This window comes from Rattus norvegicus, chromosome 8, assembly GCF_021556685.1.
Source record: "Rattus norvegicus strain SHRSP/BbbUtx chromosome 8, alternate assembly SHRSP_T2T, whole genome shotgun sequence".
Lineage (NCBI taxonomy): Eukaryota > Metazoa > Chordata > Mammalia > Rodentia > Muridae > Rattus > Rattus norvegicus.
The window spans coordinates 130,794,744-130,816,668 of NC_141541.1; the positions used below are offsets into that span (position 1 = coordinate 130,794,744).

General features: G+C 46.8%; 1 protein-coding gene across 2 annotated transcripts in view; it reads left to right on the top strand.

Annotated features, from left to right (window-relative positions):
• The window catches only part of Lars2 (leucyl-tRNA synthetase 2, mitochondrial), a 96,022-nt gene that overhangs the window by 68,602 nt on the left and 5,495 nt on the right, over positions 1 to 21,925 (top strand). For both annotated transcript variants that reach the window (NM_001413842.1, XM_087563027.1), the window contains 8 exon segments: positions 3,105 to 3,388; positions 5,052 to 5,150; positions 8,707 to 8,844; positions 16,600 to 16,700; positions 17,109 to 17,291; positions 18,369 to 18,538; positions 19,808 to 19,885; positions 20,777 to 20,888. In NM_001413842.1, coding sequence (NP_001400771.1) covers positions 3,105 to 3,388; positions 5,052 to 5,150; positions 8,707 to 8,844; positions 16,600 to 16,700; positions 17,109 to 17,291; positions 18,369 to 18,538; positions 19,808 to 19,885; positions 20,777 to 20,888 — 1,165 coding nt within the window.

Below are 21,925 nucleotides of genomic sequence, written 5' to 3' on the forward strand. Positions count from 1 at the left end.
AACATTGCATAGCCGTACACATCCTGACTCTTCCCAAGAGTTCTGTTTCCAGCAAATTTGCATGGTGTTGTTGCTGATGGTGGTATTGATGCTGGTGCTAGTATTGCTGGTAGTACTGGTGGTGGTGGTAGTAGTGGTGCTGGTCTAGGGACCACTGTTGAGAATCACTGGCTTAGAGCTTTGCTGCTGAAAGTCTGGTGCCTAGATTAATGGCTCTGACACCACTGTTAGGACCATGGACTCCTAGCCCTACCCTAGTCACACAAGGTCCCTGAGTGATTTGTATGCACATTAAAACTTGAGTGCATTAGGGCTTGAGTGTATTCCTTTTTTAAACTTGAAAACACAGTGGAAACACTCAGAAAGTGGTTTAAAATATTGGCACTTAGAAGAAATGTGTGCTCATGCACACCTATAATCCTAACATTTGAGAAGTGAGACAGTAAGGTTAGGAGTTCAAGCCTATACTGGGCTACATAGAATTGGAGACCAGCCTGAGCTATATGAGACCCTTGCCTCAAGAGACAAAACAAACTAACGATCTAATGGTTGAATCCTACCCCAGAAATTGCAACCTAAAAATGAATGAGAGTGAAGACTTGAGTGGTAGACATCAGAGGAGTTACAGCTCCCCAGGAGATTTGAATGTAAACTCTAATCTGGAACCAGTTGGTTCAGCATGTCAGTCCTCCCTCAGTCTAATTATGAATCCTGAAGAAACACCTAGTAATCTCTCCCCTGGTTCTGGGTCTAGTATACCTGAAGATTCAGGTGTTTCATGTTTAGGACCACTTAGCTATAAGGTATCCTGTCTTTTCTGTCTTCCTCTCTGTCAATCTGTCTCTGTCTGTCTATCTATCTCTATCATCTACCTATCTGCCTGCCTGCCTGCCTGCCTGCCTGCCTGCCTGCCTGCCTGCCTGCCTATCTATCTATCTATCTATCTATCTATCTATCTATCTATCTATCTATCTATCTATCTATCTATCTTATCTATCAATACATCCTTTTATCTACAAGAGAATAATAACTTCTATCTACAAGAGAATAGTTTCTGGCTTCGTGCTTGTATCTCCAAATATAAACAGTATTCTAAGGTATTAAAGCCTCTTTTTTCTTGGCCCTCATTTGTGCAGGCCTACTGAGAGGTAGGGCAGAGCCAACCCTAGCTGTCTACAAGTGAGCTCTAGCTCTGGGAAGTGAGGAAGGGGATATCCATGGCTAAAATTAGGCTGTCTCTCTGGGATACAGAGAGACCCCTACTCCTCTGAATGGGACTCTAAGTGTTATTTATCCTCTGTGTTTGCTTTCAGATAGCTTCAGGTGGCCCTGAGTCATCCCCTAGCTCTTTGCTGAATACTCAACCAAATGATGTCACTGAGGGGGTGGAGAAGGGCGGTGCAAGGCCGTTTTTTTTCTTGAGCTTCTGGAGCAGAGGAGAGTGGTGCATGAGAAGACAGTCATTGAACAGAGCATGCAGGGCTTTGTATTGTAACTGTGGATGTCAGGAATGCAGCCTGGAGAACCTCTCTCCCAGAGCATAGCCACCCCTTTACAATAAACTCTGAGAAGACTCTTCACACACTAGCAAGAAGGTTACTTTGATAAATGTGTCTGAACTCTCTTTTAATGACAGTCTTGTGACTGTGAGCTCCTTGAGGACATGAACAGATGACCTTTGTCTTTGTGTCTCTGAGGCCTGGCATGCAACAGGACTGATCCCAGGTGCCCACATTCTCAATGTAGCAAGCCTTATGGCTCCTTTCATCTAAGTAGTTTGGTCTCTGGAGAGTATCAGTGAAGAGAACACTCCACCTTTGGACTAGCAGTGTTCTGCCCTTTTGTCTGTGAAATGGGAATATTTAAATACAAGAATGGTTTGTTTCTTCAAGCTGAGGCAGATCTGGCCCCTTGCTTGCCATAAGATATAACATTGATTTTTTTTCCCCTCTGGGTATTTTCTCTCTAAGAGGAAGTGCATACTGTGCATCTCTTCGCTGGTAATTAGACATCTCAGTGATTATCTGGTAGTTAGAAAGTGATACATATTGCAGGGCATATCAGAAAGGGAGGGCTGAAGAACTGGTGCCAGCTACCCACCACACAGAGTGCCCACGGCCAACATTGTTTCTCAGAGCTCCTGGAAATATTTTAATGTTTTTAAAATTTGGAAGTAGAGATGGAGAAATGGCTCAGCAGTTGAGAATACTGTTCTTCCAGGATATCCGGGTTCAATACCCAACACCTACCTGGCTTCTCACAGCCATCTGTAACTCTAGTTCCAGGAGATCTTTTGCCCTCTTCTGACCTCCATGGTCACCAGGCACAAATGTGGTGCTATAGAAGAGCTATCTCAGACCCACCAGATATAAATAATGACACAGGCTTATTAATGTTTTAAACCTTAGGCCTTTTGCTGGGCAGTCTCCCAACTATTCTAACCAAACTATGTCCCACCAAATGGCCAGGTCTACCTCTCTGCTCTGCTCTGGTCCATCGGTTTACCTAGTGTCTGCTGGTTGAATCTCTCCACCTCTGATTTCTTCTCCCAGAGTTCCAGCTCTGCCCAGAAGTTCCACCTTTCACTTCCTGCCCAGCTATTGGCCATCTTTATGAAAGCCAATCAGATACAATTCTAGATTGCCTTCGACAGGTGAGGAAGGAACAATATTTACAAAATATGAGACTAGTGGTGGTCTCTTTGCCGGTACAGAATTAACAACTGAATGTACAGAGATGCACCTTCACACAGTATACCCCAACATGGTGCAGTACAGATACAGACATACATCTTCACACAGTGTCCCCGACATGGTGCAGAGGACATGAAAATAAACAACCACACATAGAATAAATTGTTAATTGTAAGCAAAAAAACCCTCCAACTTTTAGGAGCAAAAGTCATATTTTTCTATCAGTGCAATTGCAAAGTGTAACTTTTTAATGTTGGCTTGAGGAGGAAAGGACCCATGAAGATAATGCAGCGGAGTCCTGACATGGCCCTACCCAGAACCAGACCATTATGAGCATCACAACTGATGCAGTGGTCCCGGGTGCTGAGCAGGGGCAGAGTTTGTCTTACAGTTGCCTCTCTTCACTTCCAGTTTACAGGTATGACCCGGCAGGATGCCTTTGTTGCCCTGACTCGGAAAGCCCGTGGGATGAGAGTGGGTGGACACGTGACAAGTAACAAGCTGAAGGACTGGCTGGTCTCAAGGCAGCGCTACTGGGGCACACCCATCCCCATTGTCCACTGCCCAGCCTGTGGCCCTGTGCCTGTGCCACTGCAAGACTTGCCTGTGACTTTGCCCAGCATCACATCTCTAACGGGCAGAGGGGGCTCCCCGCTGGCCTCGGCTTTGGAGTGGGTAAACTGCTCCTGCCCAAGGTAAGGAACTACAGCCTGCACCCTGGGGTGTCTTGGATAGCCTCCCTTCACTGGATGCCAAATGCTACCTTCTTCACTAGCCTAAAAGGAATATCTAAGGTATGTTGAAACCTTTGAGGAAATAGTCCAGAATCTGGCCTAGGCACTGTAGAGGACCCTGACACACTGATCCAATGGAGGGAAGACTTAGGTTTTCATCATATCACTGTCTGCCATTTCTACTCCACAGAACTTCCAAGAGGTGTGAAAGGTGTTTCTTGTTTCTTCCCTGTTATGGCTGGCCAGTACAGAGCCTGAGATAGCCAAGGAGTATGGGAAAGACAGTAGTGCATTCATTCCTTACCTTGCTGAAGCACACCAACCTTCTCTCCTCTTCCCTCATTTCAGAGTGAGACTGGGTTTTTCTGACAGATCAGGAGAGTGCCTTGAGCATGATTCTCATGATGCCCTTAGTAGACAACTAACATTAAGCTGGATCTTTCCTCTTTCCCTTTGGTGAAATAGTTTTCACATTCAGTACAGCCTTGCAGCCGTGCGTGGGAAGGTGGTTTCTTCACAGGACCACAGAATTTCTGGAGGGTAGAGCCCAAGCCTAGAGTTGACTTCACTCTCTGACTGAGTTTGGTAAACATCTAGGGCTGTGAGCCACCAAGCCAATACAACCAAGCAGGATAGAACAGAGATATGCAAACAGTAGCCTCGAGTCCATCTGAGGACTCTATATATTTACTTTTGCATTCTAAGGTCTTGGGCCTGTTTCTGAACCTCTGTGAAACCTCACTCTCTCCTGAAAAGTGGGGCTTAGTGTAGTCTGCCTCATAGTTCCCTGGTATTCTGGGAACCCAATGAGATAGCATTTGTGACACCTTTGACCCAATTCTGCTGCCCCAGAACCTACCTAGCCCAACCTAGTGACCTCATGCTCATCATCTGCCCCAGCACCTCTTCCTGACCATCCAAGGCTTGGTGGTATCAGTGGTAACGCCTAGTTGTCTTCAAGCCCAAGGAGACATTTATGGAAGTGAGCATAGTGAATGTCGGTCAGGTGTGATTGCTTCTGGGTAGTGCGCCTCTGTTCTCCTCAGTGTTCCCCCAAGTTGGGCAAGAAAAAGAAGGTGCCTATCTTCTAGTTACTTCCCAAAATACTGTGTATTCTCAGAAATAAGATGCAACCCAAATAAAGACCTGGCTTTACCTTAGGGAATCACTGTGGGGATTGGCACCTCTCTCTGGTGGCACACAGGATTCCCTGGGGACTCTTGGCAATTCCTGCCCTGAGCAATCCCAGCATGCCCAGGCCTCCTGACTAAAATGCAGGTGCGAGCCCGGTTTGGTCATCTGACCTGAGGTAGGGTGGGAGGACTGATTCCTTCTGTAATCTTCATGGAGCCAGTGTGGGCTGCTTAACAAATCTGGGATGTAACACACAACCCTTCTTTTTCTTTTTAAATTGAAAACAGACTCCAGCTCTTACTTGCTCAGTGAATGGAAAGCTCCTTTTCGGAGACTCCATTCCTCTTGTCCCTGCTCTCCAAGAGCACCCTCACTCAAACTTATGCTACTAGAGGTAAAATATCAGGAGGCCCAACATCTCACAAGTATAGCTGGAGGGAACTACACTGAAACCTAGAAAAAAAGTAAATTGATAAATTTCTTTTCTCAGGTGCAAGGGATCAGCCAAGAGAGAGACAGACACCATGGACACCTTTGTGGATTCTGCATGGTACTACTTCAGATACACGGACCCTCACAATACTCATAGGTAATGTCCCTACTGTGTAACAGGTAGCACTTTGCATCCTCCATGAAGCAAAACCAAGATAGAATTAAATATGCAAGGGAGGTGCTGGGAACATATCTGGGTAGGATAGAGAGAAGAGCTGCGCTGGCAGAGGGAACACCCACATCGTGTGTAACTGGCACCCAGAGACAGGAGGAGGAGGAGGATTCAGAGGACCTCAACCATAGCAGAGCTCTCAGTGCCTCAGCAAGGCTGTAGGAAAAATGCCAGTGCACATGACCATTCCGAACCCAAGGTGGCAGATGCACCTTTTACTGGTGCCCTCCTTTTCCTCTCCTGGAAGAAGATGGAGACCAGGGACTGGGCCAGAGGAGCCTGTAGACACAGTGGTGGCTGTTGTTGGTCAGCCGCATACTTCATGCAAGGCTCTCGGTTTGGGGTAGCTTAGAGTACGGGAGAGAAGACTCTTTTAATGCGAGCACATTAATTATTAATTTAGATTACTCAGTCCAGTAAATCCCATCTATAATATAAATTTCAAAAAACAGCTAAAGGAGGATGTGAATGCCCTACACTATGGGGTGGTAGGGGTGGCAGGGGGGGTAGGGGTGGCAGGGGTGGTGGTAGGGGTGGCAGGGGGGGTAGGGGTGGCAGGGGTGGCAGGGTAGGGGTGGCGGGGGTGGCAGGGGTGGCAGGGGGGTAGGGGTGGCAGGGGTGGTAGGGGTGGCAGGGCAGGGGTGGTAGGGGTGGCAGGGGTGGTAGGGGTGGCGGGGGTGGCAGGGGTGGCGGGAGTGGTAGGGGTGGCAGGGGTGGTAGGGGTGGCGGGGGTGGTAGGGGTGGCGGGGGTGGTAGGGGTGGCAAGGGTGCCGGATGTGGACTGCAGAGAGACGGGACAGTGTTGGGGAGAGCTAAGAAGCTTTTACTCATACTGCATGTGGTCAATCAATCTCCTAAAGTGCAAATCAATAATGAATATAAACGTTTTTAAATATTGAAGTAAGAGTGGACGCCAAGAGTGTTGGCATATGTGTATAATCCCAGCAGTCTGGAGGCAGGAACTGGAAAATCAAGAGATCAAGGTCAGCCTGGGCTACACAAGACCCCATGTCAAAGAGAGAGGTGGGGAAGCGGGAGAGAGAAGAGGACGGATGGAGAGGGATAGAATTAAAAGTGAGCAGGTAACCAGGTGTGATAATATCTTTATTCCCTGCACTCAGGAAGCAGAAGCAGGTGGATATCTGTGAGTTGAAGATCCGCGGTTTAAATAATGAGTCCCAGGCACCTGGGTGCTACACAGTGAGACCCTGACTTTAAAAAACAAAAGGCTCAGGCCGGGGTGCAGGAAGAACTGAGGCTAAGACCACTGGTTTTTCATGATAAACTTTCCTGCGCTGTTTGACTTGGACAAGACAGAAACAGGAGAGAGCAGGAGTTAGCCAAGCAAAGCTAGCACGGAAGCTAAAGAAAACCATTCCAGAACCAGGAAAACACACTCTGCTCGGACCTTAGCAGGTTGCTCTTGCACATGGTAGAGATACCCTGGAGCTGAATTATCCACGTATGAGGTTTCCATTCCCCTCATGGAGGCACACACCTGGAGCTCCAGCACCAGACTGAGGCAGGGGTCTGTGAGCTCGAAGGGTCTTGTTCTACCCAATTGTATCTTTTGTTGAACACAAGCAAAGAAAGTGCCCTATTCTGGGTCAGCAGCACAGTGGCATATTTCTGGTTAGACAGACGCTCAAGACATGTTTTGAGCAGCAGAGCTGTGGTTCCGTAATTTGTGTTCAGTTCAGAAATTAGTGGGGTCCTGAAAGATGCAGGGAGACTGAGAACCCCAGAGAATCTCCACGTGAGCCATAGGGGACTGTGAGGGAGGGCTCCCTTCTCAGGCTGCATCCCAGCTGTGCTGAGCCCCGCATAGCCCCTCTGTGAACAGCACAGCTGCACACATCGCCTGGCATGCTGCCCCATTCAGCATTGTCTGGAGTCTTCCGGAGTGGTGTCCTAAGTAGGACATAAGTTGAGTAGCTAATGTTATTTATCCTAAACTTGCTTGTGAGCTAAATACTGCCCTCAACTCTGGCTTTACTGCTGCCCAGAGCAGCAGTTGAATTCATTTATTTACTTACTATAATTTTTTTTTTTTATTTGAGACAGGGCCTCACTGAGTAATCGTGGTTGTCCTGGGACTTGCTGTGTAGACCAGGCTGGTACTGAACTCACAGAGATCAGCCTGTCTCTGCTTTCCAAGTTTGGGGATTAAAGTCTATGCTGCCATGCCCAGCAACAGTTGAATTTCTTTAAGAAACTTTTTTTTTTCATGAAGAAAAAGAAAAGGCAGCTGGAAATGTATTTGTTCATTTGATTGGTTGATTCGGGTGACCTTGTTTAGCTTTTTTTTTTAATTTTAATTTTGAGAGAGTTCTAACATAGTTGTAACTGCAAAGAAGCTTATGTTAAGAGGCACACTGCTTGGCCAGGCTTCCTGACCTGCCACCTGCCACCGGTGTTTCCGTTTCTATTTCTGAGCTGTTTGGCCAAGAGCATAATATGGGAAAATACTTTATAGCATTGGAGAGAAAACTCTGAAATTTTGAAGCCAGGGAGCACAGATCCTCTAAAGCAAAATTTCCTCAGTTAACTTTGAGCGGTGGGTTACCTTGGGAACAGGGGGCTCTATTCCCAATCACAGTGGCTCTTTCCCAAGGCAGCAGCCAATAAATGACCTGGGGAGTCCTCCCACTCTGTACATCCATCTAGTAGACGGAGTTACTAGAATGTTTTATGACAGGCCCTAGATAAATTTCATTCCTTCAGTAAGCCATATTTGAACGCTTACTGGCTATTTCAAAGCACTTTAAAAATAAGATTGGGGTTGGGGATTTAGCTCAGTGGTAGAGCACCTGCCTAGTAAGCGCAAGGCCCTGGGTTCGGTCTCCAGCTCCGGAAAAAGAAAAAAAATAAGATTGATTTCTGTTTTAAAATGAACATTTAATATCATGCTGATTTCTGTTATAAATGCTACTATTGCCCTCTACTGGTGAAAATTTTAAAAATCTCAATTGTCTAACCATACTAAAAATTAAAGCTAACCATTCAAATAAGCATCCTATGGAGACGCTTTGTTGCTGGTATCTTTTTCTTTTGTTCTTGTTTTATTCAAAAATTATTTGTTGTTGTTGGTTTTTAGAGACAGGGTTTCTCTGTGTAGCCCTGGCTGTCCTAGAACTTACTTTGTAAACCAAGCTCGAACTCAGAGATCGCCTGCTCTTCCTCCCAATGCTGGGATTAAAGGCTTGCACCACTACCTCCTGGCTCAAAAATTACATTTTTATTACACTTGTTTAGTGCGTGTGAGTATGAGTGCGTGTGTGTGCACACACAGAGGTCAGAGGATGGCTCGTGATCCAGTCAACACTGCTCCTTTTCTACTTATTGTATGCATTTTTCTCTTATTAAAAGAGTCATTTTTTCTGACATTAATTATTTTCAAGGCATATGCACATTACAGTAGGTCTAATTTATACAGTTGTGGCAAAGAAGGTATTACAATGCCTACTTCTCTTTCTTATAGTCCTTTCAGCTCGGCACTGGCAGACTTCTGGATGCCTGTGGATCTGTACATCGGAGGGAAAGAGCATGCTGTCATGCACTTGTTCTATGCACGATTCTTTAGTCATTTTTGCCACCGTCAGAAGATGGTGAAGCACAGGTGAGCATCTGTAGTGTTTCACAAAACAGTTCTGTTCACAAGCAGTGACTGGAAACAGGTATCTGTTGGGAATCAAGATAATATGTGTATACCAAAAAAAAAAAATCTGTTTTTCATATATACTGTAGAGGCCATTGTAGATCTTTACAATTTGAGGTCCATTTACACAAACCTCTTAGTTAATCATTTGGTGTGGAATGTTTTGGGCTTGTGTAGAATCCAGCTTTCAGTGCATCCATCTGTTAAGTAATTTGAGGTTTTTACTTTTGAGGGAAAAAGGAGGGTTGTGATGTTATGCAGGTCCTGAAGCATCTCACACATTTGTCATGCTGGGTAAACTGTACCTCTAAGCTTGGCTGAATTCTTCTCTAAAACGTCACTCTGCCACTTGTGTATCACAACGGAAGACAGCTTTGTAAATCCATTGACAGTTCTCCTGCTGGCCTATAATGTGTTCTCACAGCATCCAAAAGATGTAAGAAAGGGTGGTGTACCTCTGTAATCCTAACTCAGGAAGCAGAGACACGAGGAGGGGTGCAAACTTAAGGCTAGGCTTGGCTGCATTGTGAGCTTTGGGCCATATGGAGAGACTGTCTCAAGGATATAGTGCATGCTTTTCCCCATGAAATACATGTTTAATGTATTATACTTGGGAGTCTGAGGCAAGAAGATCATGGTTTGAACCCAGCCTGGGCTACATAGAAAGACCCTGTAACTGGTGTTTGCTACTTTGTGGGTTCTTTTCTCCACCCTTTCAACCCCAAACAGTAGGGAAGCGGGAAAAAAAAAAGGATAGAGAGGAGAGGAAGGAGATCCCCGAATAAAGTCAGGGGTCAGAAAGGGGGTGACTTTACACTGCTTCCTGCTGACTAGGGGTGTTGAGTTCCATGGGGAAGGTTTGAGTTCCCCATCAGGATATCTGATTTCTTCCTATTGTTGTTTCTTCGTGGCACACAACTCCTTAACAAACCAGGACCAACAGCAACCAGGACCACCCACCCCACCTCTCAGGGCCCCAGCCTTCTATACCCTCTGAAAAGTCCCCAGAATTCCAAATGTCACAAAGTCACAGAAACCATCTGCAGCTGCAAAATCATGTCCCTCCCAGAGCATGAGGTAAATCATAGTCAGATGCTTCAAAACAGCCCCACACCTGGGATTAAAACAAAAACGTTCTTATACTACCTTATATAATTTTGCTTTGTTTTTTAAAGAAACTAAAATTAATCACCAAATTGTCACTATAAGACCCTGTCTCTAAGAACCAAAAAATAAAAAGTAAATGAACATTCAGTATGGGAAGTAGAACGATACCTTACTCATACCTTGGTGCTCACAGGATGCCCCCTGCCAGTCACATCATCCTCTTTCCACCATTGTGGGGAGGGGCTTGTGTGTCGCAGCATGCATGTGGCAGTCAGAGGACATCCCATTGTGCAGCCTGGAGTTCCCGTTGCAGAACTTGCCTTATACAGCCACAGCAGCACAGAGGCTCTTCACCTTTGAAGATTTCTGTGCTAATTGTTTTCATTGTATACATTGCCAAATATTTCCTTATTCTTGGCTTATCTCTTATTTATTGCATGCTTTAATGAAGAGAAATCCTTAGTCTAATATAGTAAAACTTAATATTGGGGTTGAAGATGGGGTTCCGTGGCCTGGTATGTACTAAACCCTGGATCCAGTCCCCAACACACACACACACACACACACACACACACACACACACACACACACACACACTCTAAAATAAAATAACCTTCCCCTCCATGGCTATTGCTTTTCATGCCTTTGCTCCATCATGAACATCTCAGCCCTCTCCCCACTGTTCTGTGGTCCTCACCATGAATTAATGCTTTGCATCCACTAGGACCTGCTGGTGGGATCTCTACTCCATACACTGATGGCTTGAGCTCTGTTGTGCTGGTTTGGTATTTATAGCCTTTGTTATTTTAATATACAAATCTCAGTGTCCTCTTCCTCTTTGCCCTTTTCATTCCAGGGAATCTTTCTCTGATCACACCCTTGTTTTCTTTTTTCTTTTTTCTTTCTTTTTTTTTAAAGATCTATTTCTTATATATGAGTACACTGTAGCTGTCTTCAGACACATCAGAAGAGGGCATCGGATCTCATTACAGATGGCTGTGAGCCACCATGTGGTTGCTGGGATTTGAACTCAGAACCTCTGGAAGAGCAGTCAGTGCTCTTAACCACTGAGCCATCTCTCCAGCCCACACCCTTGTTTTCTTTATCAGCTTTAGATTCACCCTGTCAAATTCCAGAGCACACGATGGGCGTGTTTCTTTGGTATTGCACTGGAACCAATTGGCTACTGCCCTCCTCATCTTCCACCCTCTCAACTTAACATCTCAAATAATCTTTTTGTCTGGAATAAATCCTTCAGTGTGACTTTTTGTTTTCCTTATTGATGGTCCATGTATTTGTTCTTTTCTCTAAAAGTAATTTTATTTCAGCATCATATTTTCAAACATCTTTTTATTTTTGTTTGTTTGTTTATTTTTTGAGATAGGGTTTCTCTGTATAACTGTCCTAGCTGTCCTAGAACTCATTCTGTAGACCAAGCTGGCCTTAAACTCACAGAGCTCTGTTTGCCTCTGCTTCCTGAGTGCTGGGATTAAAGGTGCCCCCCCCCACCGCCTCGCCATCTGCTTATTTCCTGGAACCCCACTACTTGGAGGGCAAAGGTAATAGGATTGGCCCTGTCTCAACCAAAAACTGTGTGTCTGTAACTCTCAGATTCTCCATAAACCAGACAGGAATTTAACTTCGTTAGAATGGTGGTGCTGGGTGCTCCACCTGCCAGCTCTGGTTAGAGTTCACTGTATGAAGTACATGCTGGGGTGACTGAGTGCTGAAACCTGCTGTCTGCCTCTAACCCCAGAGACCTCGAAATGTGAGAACAACATCTGCATCAGGACACTAAACGCTGATATCACTGAGCCCATCAGATAGTTAGTTAGCATGCTTATGGTCTAGGTCATGCTCCTCAGTTCATTGTACAGTTCTGTGTCTGTAAGAACAGAGCTGCTGGTTGTGAGATGTAGGTCCTGTTACTATCATGGCCACATGGAAATTTAGTTTATGCGTTTTCTTTTTTCTACACTCGCTATCTGGCCCAGGCCAGCCTAGAACTCTTGTTCTTCCTCCCTCAGTGTTGGGATTGTTTATAGAGTGCACCACCCAGCCAGACTTTTGCAGTGGTTACATAATAATTTAAAAAAGCAGCCATTTACAGAATGTAGTCTGCAAAAAGGAGACCCAGGGAGGTTCCTGGTAATTTTGGGTGATGGCAGGTTGGTTTCTTTCAACTTGGTTTCTTTCTGGTTCTACATCAGCAGTCACCTGGTCAGGGGAATGGGCAGCTGTCTGTCCAGGGCTTCAGTATTCATAGAAATTACACCTAAAGTAACCTGTCAATCTATGCTGAGAATGTCCTGAGCTTGCTTCCTCTCTTCCTTCTTTCCATCCTTTAAACGTTGGACAGAGGAGGAGCCTGGACTTAACCAGTAACGGTGAGGACTCCAGCACTTATCTTCCTGCTCACACAGGTCATGCTTCAGTGTCAATGAAAATAACCTGCCTCCAGGGGTGCAATCGAAGGGGTCAGGAGGACCAGGGTCTCACAGGAGGCAGAGAGGCCCAACATGGTGCCTCCCCACCCTCCTTCTCTTGAAAGATACCTCTGTGATGCAGGAGTCTTTCATTCTCTTGGCTAATGTAGACCATATCTGCCTTTCCAGGAGAGCCAGCCACATTGGCTCAAAGAAGTCTGCAGAAGTGAAGGGCTGCTGAGACTCAGGGGAGCCTGGAAGCCATAGCCAGGCCACTGGAACTCATGCCATTTTAAAATCGTTTTATTCATGTGGGTGTTTTGCCTGCATGCATGTCTGTTCACATATGTAGTGTCAGACCAGAAAAGGGTATTGGATCCCTGGAACTGGAGCGAAAGACATAAGATGACTTATAGGTGCTGGGAATCAACTTGGACAACTAGTGCTCTTAATTACTGAGCCATCTCTCCAGCTCCTGCCCCTTCCCCATGCCAAGTTTTATCATCCCTATGCTAAATCAACTGTCTGAGACAGTGCCTGCTGGGCTGTAACTGGGAGAAGCTGGAGTCTAGATGGACTTCAGAGATCTAGTAGCATAAATTTCAGAAATTGAGACACATTCATTATCAGAGTCTTGGTCTTGGTACAATGCTGTCCTACAGACACCTGCCAATTATGGAGAAAAGGCCACTGTGGACACCCTGGGGCCCTCACTCAGAAGCTCTTTGTAGTAATTTTGAAATAGAAAAGTAAATAATTTGGGTAGTAGTCTAACTAGCGAGATGGCAGTGGAGACAGTGCCTGGAGATGAGGGCCACACTAGGTGCTGTTTGCACGCCTGTGTTTACACAGGTGTCTGTGTCATGAAGATTCACCAACTTGTGCCTACCCTAGAACTAGTGTACTTTTCAGTGTGAGTGCTAATTGTCATTTGACAGTTTGCTTTAAACACAGGAAGGATAAAGGAGGGGGAAATAGAGACAGTGAGAGGGAGTGGGAAGAGAGGAGAGAGAGAGGGAGGAAAAAGAGGAGAGAGAGGAGGAGGAGGAGAGGGAAGGGAAGGAGAAAAGAAGAGAAAGGGAATGGGGAAAGACGGGGGGGAGAGAAAGACAGAGAGAGGGAGGAAGAGAGAGAAAGGGAGTGGGGAAAGACGGGGGGGAGAGAAAGACAGAGAGAGGGAGAAAGAGAGAGAAAGGGAGTGGAAGAGAGTGAGATTTAAAAGCCAGGGTACAGTTAGGTAGATAAAAAAGCCAGGGTCAGGGTCTGGCTGGCAAGTTGCAGTTCTACACATCCCGAGAAGGTGGCAGTGCTGGGTCACTTGATTATATAAAAAACAAAACCAAACAAAACCTCAATGATAATAAATAACAGGATTCCAACTCCCTATCTTTAAGTCTTTTTTATTTCTTTCAGAAAAGGTCATGTATATCCTAGGCTGGCCTCAAACTCAGGATCATCCTGTCTCAGCTTTCTGAGTAGCTGAGGTACAGGTAGGTAGCCATATGCCCGGGAACTGAGTCTTAATGCTGCTGATTTAACTTGCTCTAGACATGTTTTTGATACTGAGCATAAATCCAGGGCCTTGTGTATGGTAAGCATGCATTGTACTACAGAGCCACACTTCCACTTCCCTGAGTTCCTCTTAAGTGTGACTGTGCCCAGTGTGAGAAAGGAGATAAGCATGCACCTGGGTGTACCCAGATGAGCCTGTGGAGCTCACTGGCGGTGCCTTGCTGTTGAGCTACAGTGCTCCTACTCTGCAGTGCGTTCCTTAATGTGCTGTTCATCTTAGATGTATCTGCATCCAGAGCTGCCTTCACCTGCTCAGCAAAAAGTGGCTGTGCTGGTTGGTCCTCGTCCACTTGACACTTTGGTGCACATAGAGGAATCCCTTCTATCTTGACACAGTAGCATGCTCATTTGATCCTGTAACATCAACAAATGTGTTTATGCACTGAATAGGGCCCCACAAACATGATACTCAGCATTTCCTTTTGAATGTTAACTGCACTTGATTTTTTCCACCTTTGTAAATGTGCCCCATCTCTCACCATTGCTTCGTTTTTTGTTTTTTGTTTTTAAGATTTATTTACTTATTTTACTTTATTTACTTGTTTTAGGGCTTTGTACTAAAACAAGTAAATATCTGTATACCAGAAGACAGCATCAGTTGAACTTGGAACCTCTGAAAAGCAGCCACTGCTCTTAACTACTGACCAGCCTCTCACCATTGCTTCCTTATACTCCTATGCAAGCACTGGGTGTGCGCACACACACATACATGCTCACTAAAAGACCTTTAGAACAGGATGATGGGCTACATCTCAGGCAGAACATGTACTTAGCACCTGGACCCTGAGGAGATTATGGTGCAGTATGGGACTGACACACACAAAGGTCAGGAATCTTGTTTCTGGCTCTCATCTCTGACAATCTCTGTCTGCTCTCTTGAATCTACTAGAAAATGTCCTTCTCCTTGTTACTACCCACCCGTAGCTGTTGGACAGGGACCACTTGGGCCCCTACTCACCTAAATTGGATGACCTTGAATATGAAATAAGGACCTTATAGGATCAACCTGCAAGACTAACCTGGTCTATAGCTTGTTGGGCCTGTTTAGGTTTCTGGATTTCTGATTCCCTGAGTAGAGGTTCCCCAATATCTGCTCACCCTTACCCCCCAACCCCATGTCAGTGAACTTGCACCCCAGAGCTGGAGTGTTGGAAGGTCTGCATGGCAGTGTAAACGAGTGAGCCTCTAGTTGTCCAGAGCAACATGAAAAACTTGCATAGGGTGGTGCTGAAATGCATCAAAATAGAATCGGACAGATTCTTAGAAAATAAAATAAAATAGGGTAAAGAAATTGAGTGTTTCTTAAGAATAAACCACTGTGGTGACTGTGGTGGCATATGCCTTTAATCTCAGCACCCAGGGGACAGAGGTAGGCAGATCTCTGAGTTTAGTCTACATAGAGAGTTCAAGTCCAGCCAGGGCTGCAGAGTGGGACCTTGTCAGAGGACTTGGGGGAGGTATATGTGGGCACAGGACTGGAACATGGATGGCTCAGCAGTTATGATCACTGGCTGCTCTTCTGGAGGACTCACCATGACTGCCTTGCCTGCTGCTGTGCTTCCCAACTACGATGGTCATGAACTCCAGCCCTCTGCACTCATGATCTCCAAATTAGATACTTTTGTTTGTAAGTCGCCTTGGTCAGGTTGTTTTGTCATGGTGTCTCAGGGTTTTATTGCTGTGAAGAGACACCATGACCAAGACAACTCTTACACATGAAACATTTCATTGGGGCTGGCTTGCAGGTTCAGTTCAGTCCATGATCAGCATGACAGGAAGTAGGTATGGCAGTGTGCAGGCAGACGTGGTGCTGGAGTAGCTGAGAGTTCTGCATCTTGATGTGAGAAGTCCACACTGGGTAGAGCTTGAGCAAATATAAGACTTCAAAGCCCCACCGCATGGTATTATCTTTCCTCCAACAAGGCTACACCTAGTGCCACTCCCTATGGACCAAGCATTTAAACACTAAGTCTATGGAGGCCAAACCACCACAAGTAACTAACACACACACCAGCTGTTGGTAGCTGCCTCCTTAGAGTGTAATGGGCCAGGAAGGACAGGTAGATAATACTTAGATTTTAGTAGAAATGACCCATTCCTGTCCAACTCATCAGATCTAAAACTTGAAGACAGTACTTCTGAGCGGGTACTATGTTAAGGGAAATAGTAAGCACCCTTCACAAAGACAGACAGCCTTCAGTCCTCCCTCTAGGCCCTGCTGCGCTGAGCCTGATGTGTAGCTGACACTGGCTCTATTTGCATCAGTCACTTGATCCCATCTTCCCATTCATAGCTTAGCAAGCTTTTTTTGCTCCCATGTTATAGGTTAGCAAACTGGACTCCCACAGCCAGTAAGTGGCTTTTGTGGCTCATGGGTAGAAGTAGGTGAGAGCCAGGGCTTCCAGATCTGAGGCCTGTGCTCTTTCACTTCTCTTCAGCACAGAGTGGATCTGTACTTAAACCTGACTGCTGCTCTGACTCAATGATACTAATGGTATCCAAGGAGCCTACTCTAAGGTGTGGTCAGTAGTGATGCTCTCTGGATACCTAGTGTCCTGGCTGCTCCACCCACCCTGCCACCATTTTGTGTCTGTGTGTGATCTTTCCTCAGGGAGCCTTTCCATAAACTCCTGGCCCAAGGCCTCATTAAGGGACAGACATTTCACCTTCTGTCTGGGCAGTGTCTGAAGAGGGAAGACATAGATTTCACAGGTAAGGAGGGCCCAACCTGGCTGGGAAAGGTAAGAACCACGGCCAGGGCCAGAAGCTCTTAAGAAGCCAGCATCTGCTATTGGACCCCAGCTGGTTGTTGAATCCAGGACAGATCCTGGTCAGGCCTCTGTGGGCTGCTCCTGGGACTGGGTATATAACTTCGTACCCAGCCCCATCCTGTGTAATATAGTATTTCCTTGGACACCTCCGCCTTGCCCAGCTTTATCTGACAGCCCGTTGCTGGAGAGAGCCTCAGACTCAGAGCATGGAGTCTTCTAGGATCTTTTCCCTCAGGCCTCCATGCAAAGTTCAAAGTATGGAATTTCTACCCTGCCCACTTCCCACACCTCCCCTGTCAGGACCCATTGGGAATCATGTATTGTTCCTGAGTACTCTTTTGGCATCTAGGTCCTACTCCTGTTTGTGCAAAAACGAAAGAGAGGTTAGAGGTGACGTGGGAGAAGATGAGCAAGTCCAAACACAATGGCGTGGACCCTGAGGAGATTGTGGCCCAGTATGGAATTGACACAATCCGGCTCTACATCCTCTTTGCAGCCCCTCCTGAGAAGGACATCTTGTGGGATGTGAAGAGTGAGTCTGCCTGCTTCCTTTACTGGCTGCCTGGGCTCGGGAGGAACTGGGGAAGGAAGTGTTTCTTGCTGGAAACAGAAATGGAGAATTCTATAAGTAATCTTGTGTAGGCTTCTGTCCCTCTCCAAGGCACTAGCTCTCCACTGTTCAGGGGCCTTGTCCCTGTGGTGGGCGTGAAGGGGGTTCCCACTGCCTGTGCACATTTCCAGTCCTCGTGGGTCCCAGATATCCACACCATTGCAGACTCTGTGCTGATTATAATGTGAGATGATGCCTGGATACTGGGACACGTGCAACCTATCAGCCACTCTGGCCACTTCAGGGATGAGATTTGTTTCTCCAAAACGTTGGTTTTGCCCTTGTGATCTGCCTGGATGTGGATTTGGGAAGCGGAAGCCAGTGGCTGTGGGAGGAGTCCGTTCTATATGAGGATTGGCTGGCTTCTCACTGTATCTTATGGTGGTGGATCTGGACAGTTGTGGCAGACGAAAGCCCTAGCAAACTGCCTCTAAGTAACAGGCAGGACATGCAGAACTGGGTAGGCACTCGCTCAGCTTTCTCTTTTGTACGCGGGCAAGTCTCCAGCTGTCCCTGCTGTGTCCCCACTCTTGAGAATATCCAGCCCAGTAGCCATAGGGTTCAGGCATCTGCACCCATACTCACTTGGTCAGCTGTGTGACCCAGAACCACCAGCTGGTCTGTTCTGCTTCCCCAGGTCAGAGCAGTGGTTAGACTTGGTGAACACGTCTGGAATACATGGCAGACACACCTGGCAAGGAGAGGGGTAGTTAGCTGACCTCACACTGTGTCGCAGGGCTATTCCTCAGCATGTTGTGCAGCTCACCTGTCCTCATGAAATCCCAGCTTCACTAGTAGTGGCAACTGTGTTAAGCCTCCTGTTGGCCCCAATGCGTATCTGTCACCACAAGTTTGCTGACCCAGAAGGCAGTGTGCTACTTTTGAGCAGCCCTGCTGCCATTGCTCAGGTCATCAGGGATCCTGAAAGGAGTTGTGACTGACTCTGGGAGGACTCATTCCCTTCTTACCAGCTCTCTTTCTTTGTCTTCTCGAATGCAGCCGATGCACTTCCTGGAGTGCTAAGATGGCAACAGCGGTTGTGGTCCTTGACAACAAGATTCATTGAGGCAAGGACTTCCGGGACAGCCCCCCAGCCTCAGCTGCTGAACAACAAGGAGAAAGCCAAGGCCCGAAGCCTCTGGGAGTACAAAAACGCAGTCATAACTCAGGTCAGAGTCCATGGACTGGGCCCTGTGTCACTGTTTACTGAGGGAGCCTTTGCCCAGTGGTCGGTGAAGCCTTCAGGCTGGAGTGCCACAAGAGTCTTCTTTGTGAGGTGGCCTTGTTGCCTTAATTGCCCTCATTACTTTGGTTGTTTACAAAGACTTCCTGATGGAAAGAGATACTCTCAAATGGTGGCTGTCCCTCCTACCTGTCACCTTCTTCCACTAGACCTCAAGAAGCCACCTGTGTCTCTGGACTTGACCTGCAGGTTGATCCGATCTAGTATCTCTGATGAGACATGGCGCATTGTATTGATTGACAGGGATGCACAGTTGACAGCAACAGACGGCCATAAAACACCTTCTCGTTTCATAGATGAGGTTGAGACTCACACAGGTCCGAGGCCTTGCTTAAAGTACGACAGCTAATGAGGGATGAGCACAGATGAGACCGAGCATCCTGTGCCCCTCAGCTTTTCCACTTGGTTTCGTTGGCACCGAGTGTCCATTGGACTTGTTCTAGGTCAGTTTCTACAAATATGAGGTTATTCTCAATGGGTTTCTGATAACCAAATTCTTCTTAGGCCGATTTGTTTTTCACTTGCTAATTTGGGACTGGTGGTGTTTTGAGTGTGCAGTGCCTGGGGGAAGCTGTGCTGATTGAAGTCTGTGGAGGCCTCCAGGACCCTTCCTACCTGGGCTGTAGCTCAGGTGACAGTGATGACATAGCAGGGCTTGTTTGTTTGTTTGTTTTTGTTTTTGTTTTTTGTGACCCATGGCTCTAGGTCTAGCCTGCTTATCTAATGGCATTTCTTCAGCTTTATTTCCATCCTTCCGGTAGAGGGAGTCACCAGTGTGACCTGGGGATCTGAGTGCTGCCAAGTGGTTGCTCTCATACCATGCTGTATCTCTCTTGAACATAGGTCAGATAATTGATGCTGTTTCAACAGCTGTGAGCTCTTGACATCTTAAAGATGCAGTGGTGGGGAGTGAGCCCCAAGCCCCACTCCGGCTATGGAGAGCACTCCCTGATCTGTATCACCTGCCCCTCAGGTCGTTATGCTGCTGATCTGTAGCTCCTGCCTCCTAGTCCAGCAATGAGCACTGTCTTCTTAAGCATATGCTCTGGGAAACAACAGTCAGGCCTGTTACATGGAAAGAGAGGCAGCCTTAAGTAGTGGAGACAGCACTGACTTTGTTTATTATCACTCTTTTTTTCTGGAAAGGAGTTTTTGAAGAAAGTGAGTTTTTAAAAAAATCAATCTTTATCAACAGGTGACCACCCATTTCACAGAGGACTTTGCCCTGAATTCCGTAGTTTCTCAGCTGATGGGACTCAGCGGTGCCCTCTCGGTAAGCGGCTGGATCTCATGGGTAGCTGCAGAGAGAGGGTGAAAATGTTGGGAACATTCCTTCCATGGTTACATCCCTGTCATACTACTTCAAGGTTTTAAAGGTTATCTGGGCAGAGCCATTTGCTTTTCCTGAGACAGGGTCCTTCCTGTGCAGCCCAGTCTGGCCTTCAACTTATGATGATCCTCCTGCTTCTGCCTCCTAGCTGCAAGCCTCTCCTAAGAGGCCATGGAGGCCTGAAAGGTTAGACTCCATGTCTGACTGACTAGTTGCAAAGCCACGGCCAGGCTTAGGCCTCTCTGTGTTCTAACCTTCTTCCCCTATGACCTGATTTCCTGAATGTTTCCTTGGCAGCCATAGTGTTTATATTTGCTTAACCGAGGTGGCACAGAAGTACCCCCACTGACAAGAGCTGTTACCTTCAGTACTGCTCTTCTTTTTGCTGCACATTACTGCAGTTGTTCTTGACAAGGGAAGAACTTGTCAGTAATTGGTGGACAGAGAGAACCCTTGCCCTGGTATTCCACAGTGGGGAACCTTAGGAGACAGTCTTTGCCTTTTCCCCTAGGCCACGACACATAGGAAGCCTTGCAGAGTGCTTCCCAGAGCAGCTCTTCCTCGCCTGCTGCGACTGAGCCCCCCACTTGTCAGATGGGGTACAAACCCTGCCCTTGCGGGCAGTTGTGAGCGCTGGGTGTGTGAGAAGCTGGGTGTGTGAGCGCTGGGTGTGTGAGCGCTGGGTGTGTGTTCTGAGAGAGAAGTCTAGTCTTTTGGGCAAAGAGTAATGACTGTTTCTTCCACCTGCTCAGTCTCTGCATTGCCTTCATTCATTGCCTTCTCACCCTGCTTACTTGTACCTCAGTCTCAAATGTTCCTCTTCTTCCTCTTTAGCAAGCCTCTCAGAGACTGGTTCTCCACAGCCCTGAGTTTGAGGATGCTCTGTGTGCTCTGCTGGTGATGGCTGCCCCCCTGGCCCCTCATATAACCTCAGAACTCTGGGCAGGTATGTAAAAGTGTCCTTGTCCAACTAGTACTACTAACTATCATTTGTCCAAACCTCTAGTTGATCATTAGTTGTGGCTCAGCAAAAGTCTGTCAGAGTACTCTTCATCCCTTAAGGATTCAGTTTCTCTCTGTCTCTGTCTCTCCTCTGTCTCTCCCCTGTCTCTCCTCTCTCTTTCTCTCTCTCTCTCTCTCTCTCTCTCTCTCTCTCTCTCTCTCTCTCTCTCTCTCTCTGTGTGTGTGTGGTATTAACAGGGTGTTATTACCTACTGTGTAAGTCAGGTTAGCTGCCCCAAGAACTACTAGAGATTCTCCCCCTGTCTCCACCTTCTGTCTCCCCATAGCAGCACTCGTGGACTACAGATGCTTAGGTTACTGGGTCCAACTTTTACGTGGGTTCTGAGCATCCAAACTCAGATCATCAAGCTTGCTCAACAAGCACTTTTACCCACTCACCCCAGCCTGTTTTCATTGTCGTCTCATAAGCTCATTCAGATTTTGTCTGTTTTGGTATCCAACGCACTTCTAAATGTTCATCCAGAGTCTCCATCCCACCAGGCCCTCTGATGAGTTTTGTTTGTTTGTTTGTTGTTAGTTTATGGTGTTGGAAACGTAGTCCAGCTTTGTACATGCTAAGTGTATGCTCTGCCACTGAGCCACTCCCCAGCTTCTGATGGTATATTCATGCAATCTGGATGCTGTTCTTCCAGAAACATTTGAGCAAATTCATTCCTCTGGGAAAGGTCAGTGTTCAGTGCCCCTGCTTCCTGCTCCTTTTCTTGGAATTGCCATGATCTCTATAAGCAGTGTAAGCACAGACCCAGGGCCTCCTGGCCTACTCAGTGGGATCAGTAGCACACACAAGGATGGGGAGGTGGGGGCAGGGGCAGCTCCAAAATGCCACCAGAAGAGGATTGCCACCCACAGAAACTGACCACCACTCGGCCCTCCAGCATTCACTGTGGGCCACCAAGGCAGCCTGGGACCCAGTCCTCAGGTGGGAATGGGGAGGCTTGTTTATGTCTTCTGCAGGAAGGT